Source organism: Paralichthys olivaceus, chromosome 6 (genome assembly GCF_024713975.1).
Source record: "Paralichthys olivaceus isolate ysfri-2021 chromosome 6, ASM2471397v2, whole genome shotgun sequence".
Classification (NCBI taxonomy): Eukaryota; Metazoa; Chordata; class Actinopteri; order Pleuronectiformes; family Paralichthyidae; genus Paralichthys; species Paralichthys olivaceus.
In genome coordinates, this window is record NC_091098.1 from 1,032,739 (window position 1) to 1,047,275 (window position 14,537).

Genomic DNA, 14,537 nt, shown 5'->3' on the forward strand with positions numbered 1-14,537 from the left:
AACTGGCCATGACACAAGGTCTGACCAACAGATGCACAAAAGGAGCCACAAACCAACAAGACCACTTCACTGCACATCTATATATAGTAAGTACATCTTTTGTTAGTTTGTGTGTTTATTGTTTTATTATTTTCATAATAAATGTTTCTCTTTAAAACACATCTTTATTTATGTTGCATAAGTGTGAATTTTGCAGACCTCTACACTGTCAAGAACTCCATATCCCTCAACTTTGCTACCTATTGATGTGGTAATTTTGGTTATAGTTATTTATTTAATTATAAGAGTTCCAAATTTGTAGTCAGTAATTTCATTAGACTGATTCAAAAAATTGGCTATATTTTCCCTTCATTTGAAGGGTGGTGCCCCGATTTATCTTTTATCAATTAAAAGTATTATTTAATATTAATATTAAATTTTTTTTCTGATAGCCAAATTTATTGAATGCCCAAAAGCACACGAGTTAATGGTGCCACGTTTAATGTAGTATAATCACAACACCTTATAAGCAAAGGATAAATGACAAAATATCTGTGTGCCCAAGAAAAACCCAAACCGTAGCCTTGCATATTAGATGATAACTCTTACTTGTCCATCTCAACCTCAGTCTCCCACTCCAGCAGTGGCACTCCTCTTAGTTGAATGTGGATATCATAGATGCCCTTGTTGAAGAAATCTCCAGTCCATTTGGCAACCTGTTTATAAACACAACCGTAGTGTAAAGCACTTTGAGTGGTCATCAAGACTAGAAAAGCGCTATATAAATACAACCATTTACCATTTACAACATCATTTACCACATGAACCCAACAGGAAATACTTGAATGTGTTAAACACAGCATTTTATAGTCAAGTATTCTTCTTTTGTTTATAAATGGAGTAATCTGTCAGTTATCTGGACAACTTGACAATTCAGGGGATAATGCACTTCCTTGGGTTCTTCACTAAACACTTGCCAAAGTAGGAAATCAATCGACTTAACATTTATTGAGAATATCAAAACACAGACAGATTCCTCAATTTATCTATAGACTACTTCAGTGTCAAGCTGGAGTACGACCTTGGTTGATGTCATCTGACACCATCAAAGGGATGTACCTCAATTCAATTCATAAAACATACATTTTAAAATTAATGATGGATATTTCTCTTTTCTCTCGACTGTTGTAGGTGCTTGAAACTGTATTGATTAACAGTAGAGTGGCTGTAACCAAGAGCTAAAAAACAGGTCAACTCTCACCCAAGCTGCTTCTTCAGTACTAACTGGCTGCTATGAGTCCCAAGTATTTCATTTAGAGGGTTGTTAGGAGTAATTTGCTGTTGGTTTTGTTGGGAGTCATTTGCAGGTTGTTGACCCTGTGACTCACGTGTCCTAAGGTGTAAATTGTAGTGAAACTTCCAGGGGATGGAAGTCAAGACTGTGTTGTATATGTCAAATGGGTAGGGTCTTAAACCTCCTCCTCCTCTGTTTAGAGAAGATTTCTCTAGTTTGACAAAGATGGCTTCCTTCACTTCTCTTTCAAACCATCTGTCTTCCTTGGCCAAAATGTGGAAATGTTTGGTTTCACCAATGTAGAGATCTGTGCATTCCTCACTACATTCAACTGCATATACTACATTGCTCTGCTCATGTCTGGGTGTTTTGTTTTTGGGATGGACCAGTTTCTGTCTCAGTGTGTTGGTGGGCTTGGAATGTACTGGGATGTGGTGTTTGTTGAAAATCCCTTATGGACTTTTTCAGATAGTCCAGCAAGATAAGGGATCACAACGTTGTTTCGGTAGGATCAATGGAACAACACTGTGAACCCCTCTCAATGCATGGCACAGCTGTGGAGAGCCAGCTCTTCAGGTCAGGAGTGAACTGAAAAAGCATCTTTGATTAGAGGTGAACTGCTTAAAGAAACTCAACCAAGTCCAGTTGACCTGTTTATTAGAACTTGGATATACTTTGACATGGATGAAGAATCTCCACAGACAGTCTCGAGTGGCTAATTGCAGGAAATGCTAAAATACAAAGCATGACAGTACCATTAGAGTGATCATGATAGGCAGCCCGTATGTGATTTCATTGGTGGATTCAATGAGGATGACAGTCAGACTGATGGTCATTCTGACCACGCCTCCGAGAAAGGCAGCGGCTCCGATGAGAGCAAAGGTCCCTGAATAGATGTCCATTCCTAGTTTCCTACCACAGCACAAACACACAATAAGAACCAGGATCAGTCCATTAGGTGGAAAAGCTAAGTTTGATGTAATGCGTAAGGTGAGTGGGGTGGAGGGTAAAGTGCCCTCAAAGCCACATAATTCTACTTGTTTTTGTTACTTTTGATGGTTTATAGATATTGGGGATGGGGAGCAGGCATGCAGTCATTACAACACGAGGAGCACATTGTTCTTACACTTTGAGGATGTTGGCAACCAGACGTCCAAAAGCCGCCCCACAGAGCAGTGAGGGTACAAAGAGACCACTGGGTACAGACACACCATAGGTCCAACAGGCCAACAAGAAGTACAGCACGAAGAACACTGACAGAGTCACAGGGCTGAAGGTACCTGTGGCAATAAGGAAGGCAATAACCAGTCAGCAAAAATATATATACCACCTGAAACAGAGCAATTTTACTGACATTTTAAAACCTGCACTCAAAGAGAGAGAAAGAGAGCACTTAAATAGTCCATAGGATGGGATTTCCAATAATACCATGAACACCTAAGTTATGTGGCACACAAAATAAGTAAGTAGTAACTGTAAATTTTAATACATAACCAGCATTAACAGCTTTTTATTTACTGATCTTGTAGAAACAGCAAGTTCAGCAACAAATTTCATTACTTGCCAAGAGCTGTCTCCAGTGAAAAGCAATGTTTACGTTAATTTATGCTTTGCGTCTAGGTATTTCTTCTGTACTACTACTGAAGGTAGTATCTTCACCAGCTAGTCCTGGTCTGGCCAGCCTGTCACAGCACTTAAAAAGAGACATCTGCATCTGGAATGAAGAAGTATTGCCACTCAGAGGACACATTTTTTTGTATTCTTGTAAAAACAAATATTAAAAAACAATCCACTTTTGCTGGAAACCTTTAATAATACTACATTGTATTTGTCTTATGATTTTGATTTAGGACTCAAAGACACTTTGCATAGAATTCAAAAGAAAGATACAATAAAGACAAAAAACTGAAAAAAAAATATTAAAAACATACCAAGTGTATTTAATTTGGGGTCTGCATTGGTGGGTTTAAGTACTTTTTGTAAAATCTGATCAAAGTTACCAAGCAAACAAATTATTAAATTATGCCAGCCCAATCTCAGGGGAGATGCGGATGGAAGAAACCACACTTCCCCCAGGTTGTCCAAACATCCGTGAGGCCAGACCTCATCCTCAGGAGGAAGAAAATCATCCTGATGGAACTGATGGTCCTTTGGAAAGATGGCTGTGATGAGGCCTGGGAGGGAAAGCTGCCAAGTACCAAGGGGAAGGCCTGGCTACTCTGTTGGTCGACTCCAGATATTTTCTTGCGCAGTCTGAGTGGAACCCACTCACAGTTCTGGAGTGGCTTGGAAGGAGAGGAGGGGAACTGTTTGCAGGTTGGGGGAAGCAGCAGAGAGCCACTTTGGCTCTGGAACAAGAGGGAGTAGTTAAACTGAAAACTTAGAGAAGATGAGCAGTGACTGGCTATCACTGCTGACCCTCCAACAAGAGGATGCTGTAGTTTAGCGCAGAAACGCTCAACGAAGGTTTAAAGCCACCTGATGACATCTCCTGGACAAAAGCTGAAGTCACAAGAATGTGACTTTAGGAGTAAGCATCCACAATAGAAGTTTTAGATTGGAAGCAGGGGGAAGTAGAGTGTCCTAGAAGTGTTAACAAGTCTGCGCCCATCAATTGGTTGGTAAGAAATCTTAAATCCGTTACAGGAATACTACTGTATATATCACAAAAGGCGTCTCATATTCTATTAGGTCTTTTATATTTATTAACTTTCGCCTAGAGAAATGAAATTTGGCACACATGTATCATTTCTAGTTACACATAAAATTTGCCTCACCCAAAAGGATGTTGGTCATTTTGGATTGAAAATGCAAATTTGGCATGATTTTTGGCGTTTTCACACATGCTATAAAAATCCTACTGCAACAGATTTCCTGACTTCAAATCTGGTTTATGTCGACTTATTTATGTTAGCTATCATTTTGAATGAGTTTTCATCAGGGGGTGTGGCCATGGCGTGACGATGAATTTCGATGATTCGCGAGTAAACAGGAACTACTTATAACATCGATGTACATTGTACACACATGTACAACAGAGTTCACACCAAGAAGAGATCCATATAATAATTATTAACAGGCATAGTGCCCCCTAGCTGTAACAGGAAATACAATGAAAACTTGTGGCTTGGCGACGATGTCTCACCCTGCAACTTAAAGTAGCTGTAACTTCCATGTTTTTGCTACAATCCCTGCAATCCAATCAAACTTTATATGTGTGATAAGAGTCCCACTCTGAACAAAACTTTATGCCAATATACTATAGTATAATAGTCACAACTGTGACAGGTAGTGCCATGTTTTATACTTTGACATTCTACACCTAGCTTTTTCATTTTATCCACCTCAAAATTGGCCAAGGAAGCCTTGAGACATTGGTGACGCCATGTTGTGACACTTAAGCCCTTACGTTTAATGGCGATGACGTGACCTTTGATGGAACACCAACAAACAGCAAGTGGTTGTGAAATCACTGGCCTGAAAAGATCCAACGAACAATATTCATCCAGGGACATTGCGCCACCTACTGGAAACATGAAGTAGTCCTTCTGGTTCAAATATCATAGGATTTACCTGAAATGTTCAAAACTGACTCCAGACATTGTAGCTGAATCATGAGGACTGAACCTGAATTGAAGCTGAACCTGATGGACGCAGGGACATGCTCTTATGGGGTGCCATTAATACCGATTTGAAGGTCAAGTTCTATTTGCCATTCCCAGACCAGTGGGAATGAGATATCTTTTCAGAGTGTTGTGCGTCTGGCATAGGGATCTCCTATCAGTTGGACATGCACAGAAAACCTTCACTGGAAGGTACTCAGGAGGTACTGGCTTCTTAGCAACTCTACTAAATTATGAGCTCCCGCTGGCAGGGCTTGCACTAACAACTCATTTAGAATTAAGAACTTCTTACTTTAAAAGGAGTTCATACTGTTCATTCTCTTTATACTCTACAATGTATTAACCTGTATTATAGTGTGTATCCTGCTTGATGAAAATTAGTTGATGTGAAAATGAAGTGACTTGAGTTCTGATGTACAGATTTACTGATCTCCAATTTAAATTATCATTAACATATCAGTGTAGAAACAGTCAACCGCAACTCCTCAGTTTTAGCCATAATCATACGCAAAGATGAATATGCTGGGCTTTGTTGGTTCAGGAGTACAATCTATCTATTAAAGGTACAGTGCGTAGAATTTTGTGATATCTAGTATTGAAATTTCATGTTGCAGCTAATACCCCTAACCTCACCCTCCCCTTTTACACATGAAGAAGAAACTGTGGTAGCCTTCAGTTGTCATAAAAACTCAAAAGGTGTTTAGTTTTTCCAGTCTGGACAAATGTAAAAAACATGGCAGCCTCCGTAGAGAGGACCCCCTCAATGTAAATATAAAGTATTTAAATATAAAGGGCCTTTTCTGGTGTAAAGAAAACTACAATTCATGCAATTTAGATGAAACAAACTAGTGAAAACATCATGAGGATTATTCTACATTAAATTTCTGCTAATAGATCTCTTTCACCTGAATCACACACTAGACCTTTAAGCATAAGAGAGGGTCAGACAATGATATAATTACAATAGTATTACAATGTCAGCATTTGGCAAGCCAGGGGTGATTTTGTGTGAGCAGTCTGCCTATGAGCCTCTTGTTTATTATGGTAACTCGTGATTGTTAACCAGTGGTTGTGTATCATGTTAAATTGTGATTGTTACCTATTTGAGTATTTTGTTGTTAACTAGTTTTGAGGCAATTGTGTCCTCAGATAGTGGGATGTAGGCTTAACTCAATATTGTATGTTTCATTCACATTCATTCACATTCAACTACATACATGCACATAGATTTTTGTTGTTAAATGGTAAATTTATATAACGCTTTTCTAGTCTTGATGACCACTGAAAGCTCTTTAAAGTAGTTTTTTTCACCCATTCACCCACACATTTATACAGTGCATCTTCAGTGCACCTTTTTCTATGAGGGGCAATTTGTAGTTCAGTATCTAGCCCAAGGACACTTCTGCATGCAGAGGTGGAAGATTGGGATCGAACCGCCGACCTTCTAATTATAGAGGAAAACCGTTTCATCTCATCAGCCCAAGCCGCCCCTACTTAATGGGCGCACCGATGTGTTTTGTTAATTAATATTTTATTCCTATTGTTTTTGACTATTCGTTTAGGGCTAGGAAGGTTGATTTTGTTTTTTTGAATTTGATGATTTGACGCCAACCCCAGCCCTATTCCCCTTGTTTCTCCTCACCGGGTTTCTTTTACTGAATCGTTCACTCGGTCTCAACAATAAAATGGCTGTGATTGCCTGTTTAAATCTGGCACTTGTGTTACTTCCTGTATCCCTAGACCTCTCCTGGGTTGTACCAAGGGGTAATTTCAGAATAATGTGGTTAAGCTAAAAGAGCTATTGTGTTTTGTTGTAGCTCTCACCATCTTGGTGGAGGAGCTGGTGGATGGCAGCTTCCTGTGGATTGAAGAACAAAGTGGCCATGTCATTGTAGGTCTTATTGGTACAGAAGAACTGACGGATGGTTGAATTGATGTCCTCACTGCCAGACAGCTAAAACAGAAAAAAACAAAAAACAAATATGAGTATTTAAATACATGACGCTGAAAGTGAGGAGTCTGGTGAGAAGACTGTATAGTTCGTTTTCTGGCCTCAGTTATGCCTTGGTATTTCAAAATTCTGTCAAATGTACACTGCACTCAAAATACTAATTGACTAATTCAGTGGAGAAGAAAAAACTGTATTGATACTTACTGTGATGTTATGAGATGTGGGGGGGGGCAGGTCACGACATTCACCTAACAGTATGGAAGCTGCAAATATCACCACAGTGGTCACCATGGCAACCAGCAGACTCTCTAGAACTCTGGAAAAATGGAGAGAATATATCAATATATGTAATTACATTCTTAAAAGCAAATTAGCATCACATTCAGCATCTCTTTATTAATTTTTTTTCTGTTCACGGCATCCACTCTTATGCCAGTTATCACCTCAGTATGAGTGCAAATCATCTGTTAAGCTAGGGCTAGATGTGCAAGAATAGTGGCCTATAATGAAAATGGGCTAAAAAAATCCCATAAAATGAAGAAAATGCTTACTGTATGTCTTTTGTACAAGAAACTCACGTGGTTGATCAGATGGCCAAATTTAAAAAAAGACTGAGTTGTTATTTTAGCACATAAGATGCTTAACAAATTACTTATGAAGGACCTTGGTTTGATGGATATTTGGAGCTTTGTTAATACAAAAGAGAGGGAATACACATTCTATTACCATAGTCCCAAATTTCACTCCAGGATAGATTATTTTTGCAGGGATCTGGTGGAGTTCTCAGATTGCATAATTAGATATATATTGCATTTAACTGACTGACCATGCAGCAGTGCAACTAGGGTTAGTACTAGAGCCAGACAGGATAAATAAAAACAGATGGAGGTTGAACATATCTCTTGTTTCAGGACACTCGGATCTGTGACCTGAAATCTACAAGATTCAGTGTGTGAGATTTAGGTGAAATGGATCTTTTGAGAGAAATGTTTTCTTTACTCAAGAATGGGCCCTTTATATTTACATCAGGAGCGGATCCTCTCTAGGGAGGCCGTCATGTTTTTACAGTAGCCCAGACTGGACAAACTAAACACCTTCACCTTTTTATTGCAACTGAAGGCTACCACAGTTTCTCTTTCATGTTTGGAAGGAGAGGATGAGATGAGGGATATTCGGCTACAACATGCAACTTCACCACTAGATGTCACTAAATTATATACACTGTATCTTTCAGTTATTTGTTGAGAAGAATCTGGGAAATTATTGGCCAGGCAATTACATCAATAGGAGACTAGTAATGCTATACCAGAAGGTCATCTAATGGCAATGGTAGTGAAAACACTTCAATAGCTGACTTCTCTTTGGATGCTCATTAGACATTTCATCAGGTGGGGTCGGCTTTCTTGCAGAATGGCCTAAGAATATTTGTTTGGTGAAGTTTTAATTAAATGAGTGAACATAATTCATTCAGATCAAAGAGCTGAAATATACAAATAACAAATGGGATCATATAGCCCTTCTTTAACGTATTGCAATGGACCAAACAGGGAGACCTTCTCAGCCCTAATCTTCACACTATTCCTGGAACCCTGGCTATTGCAATGAAGGCAGAAACTAGTTTTAAATGGTCAGGGGAGAAGAAGATAAAATGTTTGTGTCTGCTTATGATATTTTATTATTGATAAAGGACTCCACGATGTAAATTTCTAATGTTCAATCTACAATTGAATCTTTTTCAAAAATATCAGGCCATAAAATAAATAAGCAAAAATCTGAAAGTATATACCAATATCAAGAGGATGCAACAAGTCATCTGGAATCTATCAATATTTGGTAAATTCCAGTTTTAAATGGATCCCAGAGGGAATTAAGTATTTAGGCATTACACTCTGCTCAGATTAAGAAAACATAGTATCTAATTTTATGGCTCCATTAATAAATACAATTAAGGCAAATTAAAACAAATTGAAATTCAGAAATCTTACCTTAGGGGGGACATTTTATATCATTAAATTAACAATTAAATAACATCTCCATTATTATACTAAAAAACATCTCTGAGGAAATCATTAAACAGTATAATCATCTAATTAAGGAAATGGAATGAAAAAAATACTTCTTGTTTTAAAATGAATGAGCTAGTATGCAAATTATAAATCTAACTCTGGATGGGTAAAGAAAGAAGTGACACTGGTGTAACATATCTGTTATCACAAAAAAACACCACAGCAAAATAAGGAGAAAAAGGTAACCTATTTCTAAAGCATTTTCAGTGGGCTGGTAAAAGAGCTACATATTATGAATGATCTCAATAGAGATAGCTCATTTAGGTCATTTTGTGGACCTTAAAGAACTGAGAAAGGGATTTTTTGCAGTATAAGTATTTACAGCTTAAGTGTACAACATAAGTTATGTTTTCGACAAAAAGAGAAGAAAAAGGATGTTTCAAAATGCATCTCATTCCTTCCACTCCTTAATATTTCATAGGAAGATGTAAAACATGCAAACAAGATTGTGTGAAAGTCTGAGTCTGTAGGAGCGTGGCTCAAACTATTCTTACTAGAATCCTATTTCTACTAGGGAACAAATCACTTATGCCACAAGCAGGGCTCAGGTAGACATTATAAGGTTTTATTTTGTCAGCCAGGCTTATTCTACAAAAATGGAAGAGCCCACATACACCCAAGCTCACAGAATGGCTTAAACTCATGACAGAGATGGCTACCTCTGAAAAAAATTATTGCCAAGGTAAAAAAACATTAAAAGCAAAACTGGCCAGGCATGGCAAAATCGCATTATTGCAGGAGCAATATCTTAGGATTGAGTGTACTAGGTGGAAAGGATTTGGGTGTACTAATATGTGAATTAAAGTTTTTTTTTTTTTTTTTTTTGTCTACAATGTAGTTTAATATTGAATACATCAAAACTATGAAGGAACACATATCAAATTATGTGGTAAACAAAAAACTGTCAAACAAACAAGAATATGTTTTATATTTTAGATTCTTCAAAGTAGCCATCTTTTGCTTTGATGACAGCTTTGCACACTCTTTGGCATTCTTTCAATCAGCTTCATGAGGTAGTCACCTGGAATGGTTTTCAATTAACAGGTGTGCCTTGTCAAGAGTTAATTTGTGGAATTTCTTGCCTTCTTAAGATATTAATCTGCAATGTAGACTAAAATAAAAATAAAGAAAAAACCGCTGAATGAGAAGGTGTGTCCAAATGTTTGACTGGTACTGTATATGTTTATGGGGTATATATATGAGATAATTAATGGGGTGCTGGGGAAGTTCTAGCTGTTGTTAACTGTTATCTTGTTTTTTGTTCAATTTCTGTTCAACTGTCAAAATCATTACTATCTGTAATCTTGTTGTATTTCGGTATTCAGTTAATGTTAAAAAAATGAAATATTTAAATGACAAAAATATTTGCTTTCCAAAGCACAACTGTTATTAAAACAGTTACAATTTTTGATTGAACAATGTAATGTACTATTTCAAGATGGACTGCTTCTTCTGTGAACATGTGATGTTACAATCACCTGATAAACTTGGCCTTCGGGTGGATATGTCTGATGCGATACTTCGAAATGCACTTGTTCATGCAGTTGAAGAGTGCCCCCAGCAAGCCACCTACCACCCCCATCAGGACAAAGAAGGCCAGGTCCACAGCTGTCCACAGGTGGCAATTCTCATCTCCATCTGGACACTGATGAGCAAGGGATTTTACAATGGTGATGCGGTTAACAGTGAATAACATTTTGTGGGATCTAACTAAGTTGCACTCAAAAGAATGAAGAGATTAATGTCTTGAGCAACAACAAGCCAATTTCCTAATTGCATAAGCTGAATAGTTACTTCAGTTGCTTAAGTTCTGTTAAAAGACAGAGTAGGACCAATCACACACGTTTCAACATTACAATGTATGCAATGAATGGTATCGGATGGTAATGATACTTGGTGTGCATGTTCAGGAGATGCATAATGCCGGTGACTTAAATCAGGATTGCAGCCTTCAACTGCTGCCTCCTGTTCTGCCTCCAGATAGGTACAGCTTTCGCCACTGCTTTCGCCAACCAGGAAGGGTTTATTGGCACAGCTTAGGTTAGTTGGCTAATTACACTCCATGGATTGAAAGGCAGCAGGAGAGCTGTCACAAGGTAGAGAAACGCATCAGAAGGACAATTTATGTTTGCTGTCCTCATGTTAAAACCTGAGTGGTTTGTCTCTGGCTGCTGTTGGGAGATCCTGGTGGCAACATCCATAGCCACAACATCATACTGGTCCACGATTATATTAAGATTAAGATTCCTATTTTTGGTCCCACACACAGCATGCAACAAGCAAACATGGGGAAATTTGACCTCTGTATTTAACCCATCCGTGTGAACGGAGCACACACGGAAGACACGGAACACAATCCACACAGTGACCACACACAGAACAGTGGGCAGCCATGAAGGCGCCCGGGGAGCAATTGGGGGATTCGGTGCCTTGCTCAAGGGCACCTCGGCAGTGCCCAGGAGGTGAACTAGCATCTCTCGAACTTCCGTCCATGCTGGATTTGAACCGGCCACCCTCCGGTTATTATTATATGTATAATATTACAATTTTAATTAAAGGGAAAAAGGGAGTTGTAAAAATAAATATTGTTAGATAATATTGTTATCTTCTAAAAAGTGGAAAACACTCAGGTTTATATTGCATCAATGTTCAGAGTGGAATATTATTTGGTTAGATTTTTCTACAACCCCGACTCAGAAAAGGATGGGATGGTATGGAAAATGTAAATTAAAAAATACAGCAGTGATTTCTAAATTTAATTTGACTTGTAGTTCATTGCAGACATTGTGCACATAGTCTGTTCAACTTTTTTTGTAAATATACATCCATTCCTGCAACACATTCCAAAAAAAGTTTGGACGGGGAAAATTTTGGGCTAGTAATGAGGTACAATGATTAAAAGATTTGAAAAAGATTTGAAATATCAGAATCAGAAGTACTTTATTTATCCCCGTAGGGAAATTCAAACGTGACAGAGCCCCTGAGAAAGAGGTGAAAGACCAAAAGCAGGTATAAACATAGCAATAAAAAAAACAGGTTGTCATTTTACAATTTTGACAGCCACAGGCTGGCTTTCCTGATTAGCTTGTTGAGTATATTAATATCCTTTTTCTTGCCCAGCAGACAAGACAAACAAACATGATGGCACTGGACACAACAGACTCATATAACATCCGCAGCATTGTCCTGTCTATGTCGAAGGACCTGAGCCGTCTCTGAAAATAGAGCAGGCTCTGGACTCTTTTGTAAATCATATCCACATTTTTTGACCAGTCCAGTTTATTATCTAAGTACACCCCCAAGTACTTGTAGTTCTCCACCATGTCCACGCAGGCCCCTTGGATGGTAACAGGGTCACTCTCCCCTTCCACCTCCTAAAGTCCACCACCAGTTCCTTTGTCTTTGACACGTTGAGCTGTAGGTGGTTTTTACAGCTCCATGTGACAAAGTCCACCACAGTCCGGTACTCACTCTCATTACCATCAGTGATACATCCTACTACTGCAGAGTCATCAGAAAACTTCTGAAGGTGGCAGGTCTCTGTGCAGTAGCTGAAGTCTGTGGTGTAGAGAGTTGGTCCTCATGCCACTCCAGACCTCTCGCATGTTGTTCTGTTGGAGCCTGCGCTCCAACTTCCTCCTGTACTTCTCCTTTGCCTCTTTGATCTCCGATCTCAGCTTCCGCTGAATTTCTCTCACCTCCTCTCTGTTGCCAGCTCTGAAGGCACTCTTTTTTTCATTCAGGCTGGCTTTTATTTCCTTAGTTACCCACGGCTTGTTGTTGGGGTAACAACTGATGTTCCTGGTTGGGACAATGGTGTCCACACAGAAGTTGATATAACCGGTGATGCACTCTGTCAGCCCGTCGATGTCATCTCCATGGGGCTCACAAAGTGCCTACCAGTCTGTCACCTGGAAGCAGCCCTGCAGTGTCTGATTGTCCTCATCTGTCCATCTCCTGACTGTCTTTGTTGTTGCTGGCAGTCTCTTGACAATAGGCACATAGCAGGGGTAAGATGAACAAGGTTGTGATCTGAGCTGCCCGGTGGGGGGAAGAGCTGTATGCCTATTTAACATTAGCATAAATCAGGTCTGTTGTTCTTCCCTCTCTGGTGGGACAGCTCACAAATTGGGTGAAAGTGGGAAGTATAGAGTCCAGGTTGACATGGTTGAAGTCACCCGAGATAGCATTGAATGCACTTGGCTGATGAGTCTGATCCGGGCTATTGCAGATTTAATTGTTTCACAGGCAGTGTTCGGGTTTGAAGAGGGAGGAACATAAACAGCCACCATGATAACGTGAGAAAACTCCCTTGGCAGATAATATGGATGTTGTCCAACAGCAAAAAGTTCAGCATCCGGGCTGCAGATGCGCTCCTTTACGGTGATGTGCGATGGGTTACACAACTGGCTGTTTACAAGAACGGCAAGCCCCCCTCCTTTGCGCTTACTGCTCTGGACACTGTATCTGTCCGCACACACTGCGTGGAAGCCCTTGATGGTGGTATTGTCGTCGGGAACATCCTGGTGCAGCCATGTCTCCGTAAAGCACATTGCACTACACTCACGATACTCCTTCTGACTTTGGGCCAGTGCAGTCAGCTCGTCCGTCTTATTCCCCAGCCATCTCACGTTTCCCATGACAACGGAGGGAAGACTCGGCTTATAACTCTTCTCGATAAGTCTCCATTGTTTCACAGCCTCCCTTTTCCTCCGTAGTTTTTTACTTCCTCTGCATCCCCTGTGTTTCCGTCTCAAGATTTCAGACAGAATATTGTAGTCTGTGGTCACCGAAGGCGTCGGCTTCAGGTCGATCAACTGATCCCTGATGTAAACAATGCTGGCAGCATGGAGTTCTGCACCGCTGTGCAGGTGTAGAGTTGTGTAGAAGCTAACAAAAACACCGAAACTCTAGCAAACTACATGATGATTTGATGTGAAGTATAAGTGATCCCCACACTCGAAGAAAGAAATTAAAAAGAAAGTTAAGTCTCGAAAAAGTGGTTGGGTATCAGGACCACTCGTAACAGGCAGCAAACGACTTCGCGCATGTGCACTCTCATCACTCTGGTGATGGCAACAGAGGACTGTTTTACCTTACTGTGCCAAAGGGGAAACCTTATATTAACTGTGTTAAGTAGCGCAGTCAACTTCTCTGAACTCAAAGGCATCAGGGATGGACCATAACACAGTGGAAATGTATATTTTGGTCAGACAAGTCAGTATTTGATGTCATTTTTGGAAGAAATGGACGTCATGTGCTCTGGACTAACGATGAAAAGGACCATCCAGACCGGCAACATGTCCAAAAGCCAGGGTCTGTCATGGTATGGTGTTATGTCAGTGCAAAGGTAACTTACACCTCCGTGATGGCACATTTATGCCGAAAAGTACATAGAGATTTTGGAGCGGCATATGCTGCCTTCAAGACAACATCTTTTCCAGAGACATCCAAGCATATTTCAACAATACAATGCAAAACCCCATTCTGCACACATTATGAAAGGCATGGCTGCGGAAGAAGAGGGTGCAGGTGCTGGACATGCAGTCCCGACATGGCCACAATAGAGAATGTGTGGCACATTTTGAAACTCAAATGCGACAATAGAGATCCTATACTGTTGC

The 14,537-nt window shown here is 39.7% G+C and overlaps 1 protein-coding gene across 2 annotated transcripts in view; it reads right to left on the reverse strand.

Annotated features, from left to right (window-relative positions):
- clcn6 (chloride channel 6) overlaps positions 1-14,537 on the reverse strand; it is an 89,040-nt gene that overhangs the window by 10,937 nt on the left and 63,566 nt on the right. For both annotated transcript variants that reach the window (XM_069526671.1, XM_069526672.1), the window contains exons 12-17: positions 10,392-10,558; positions 7,052-7,163; positions 6,721-6,850; positions 2,400-2,553; positions 2,029-2,185; positions 589-695 (exon numbers count right to left, since the gene is read on the reverse strand). In XM_069526671.1, coding sequence (XP_069382772.1) covers positions 589-695; positions 2,029-2,185; positions 2,400-2,553; positions 6,721-6,850; positions 7,052-7,163; positions 10,392-10,558 — 827 coding nt within the window. The remainder of the gene's footprint in view (positions 1-588; positions 696-2,028; positions 2,186-2,399; positions 2,554-6,720; positions 6,851-7,051; positions 7,164-10,391; positions 10,559-14,537) is intronic.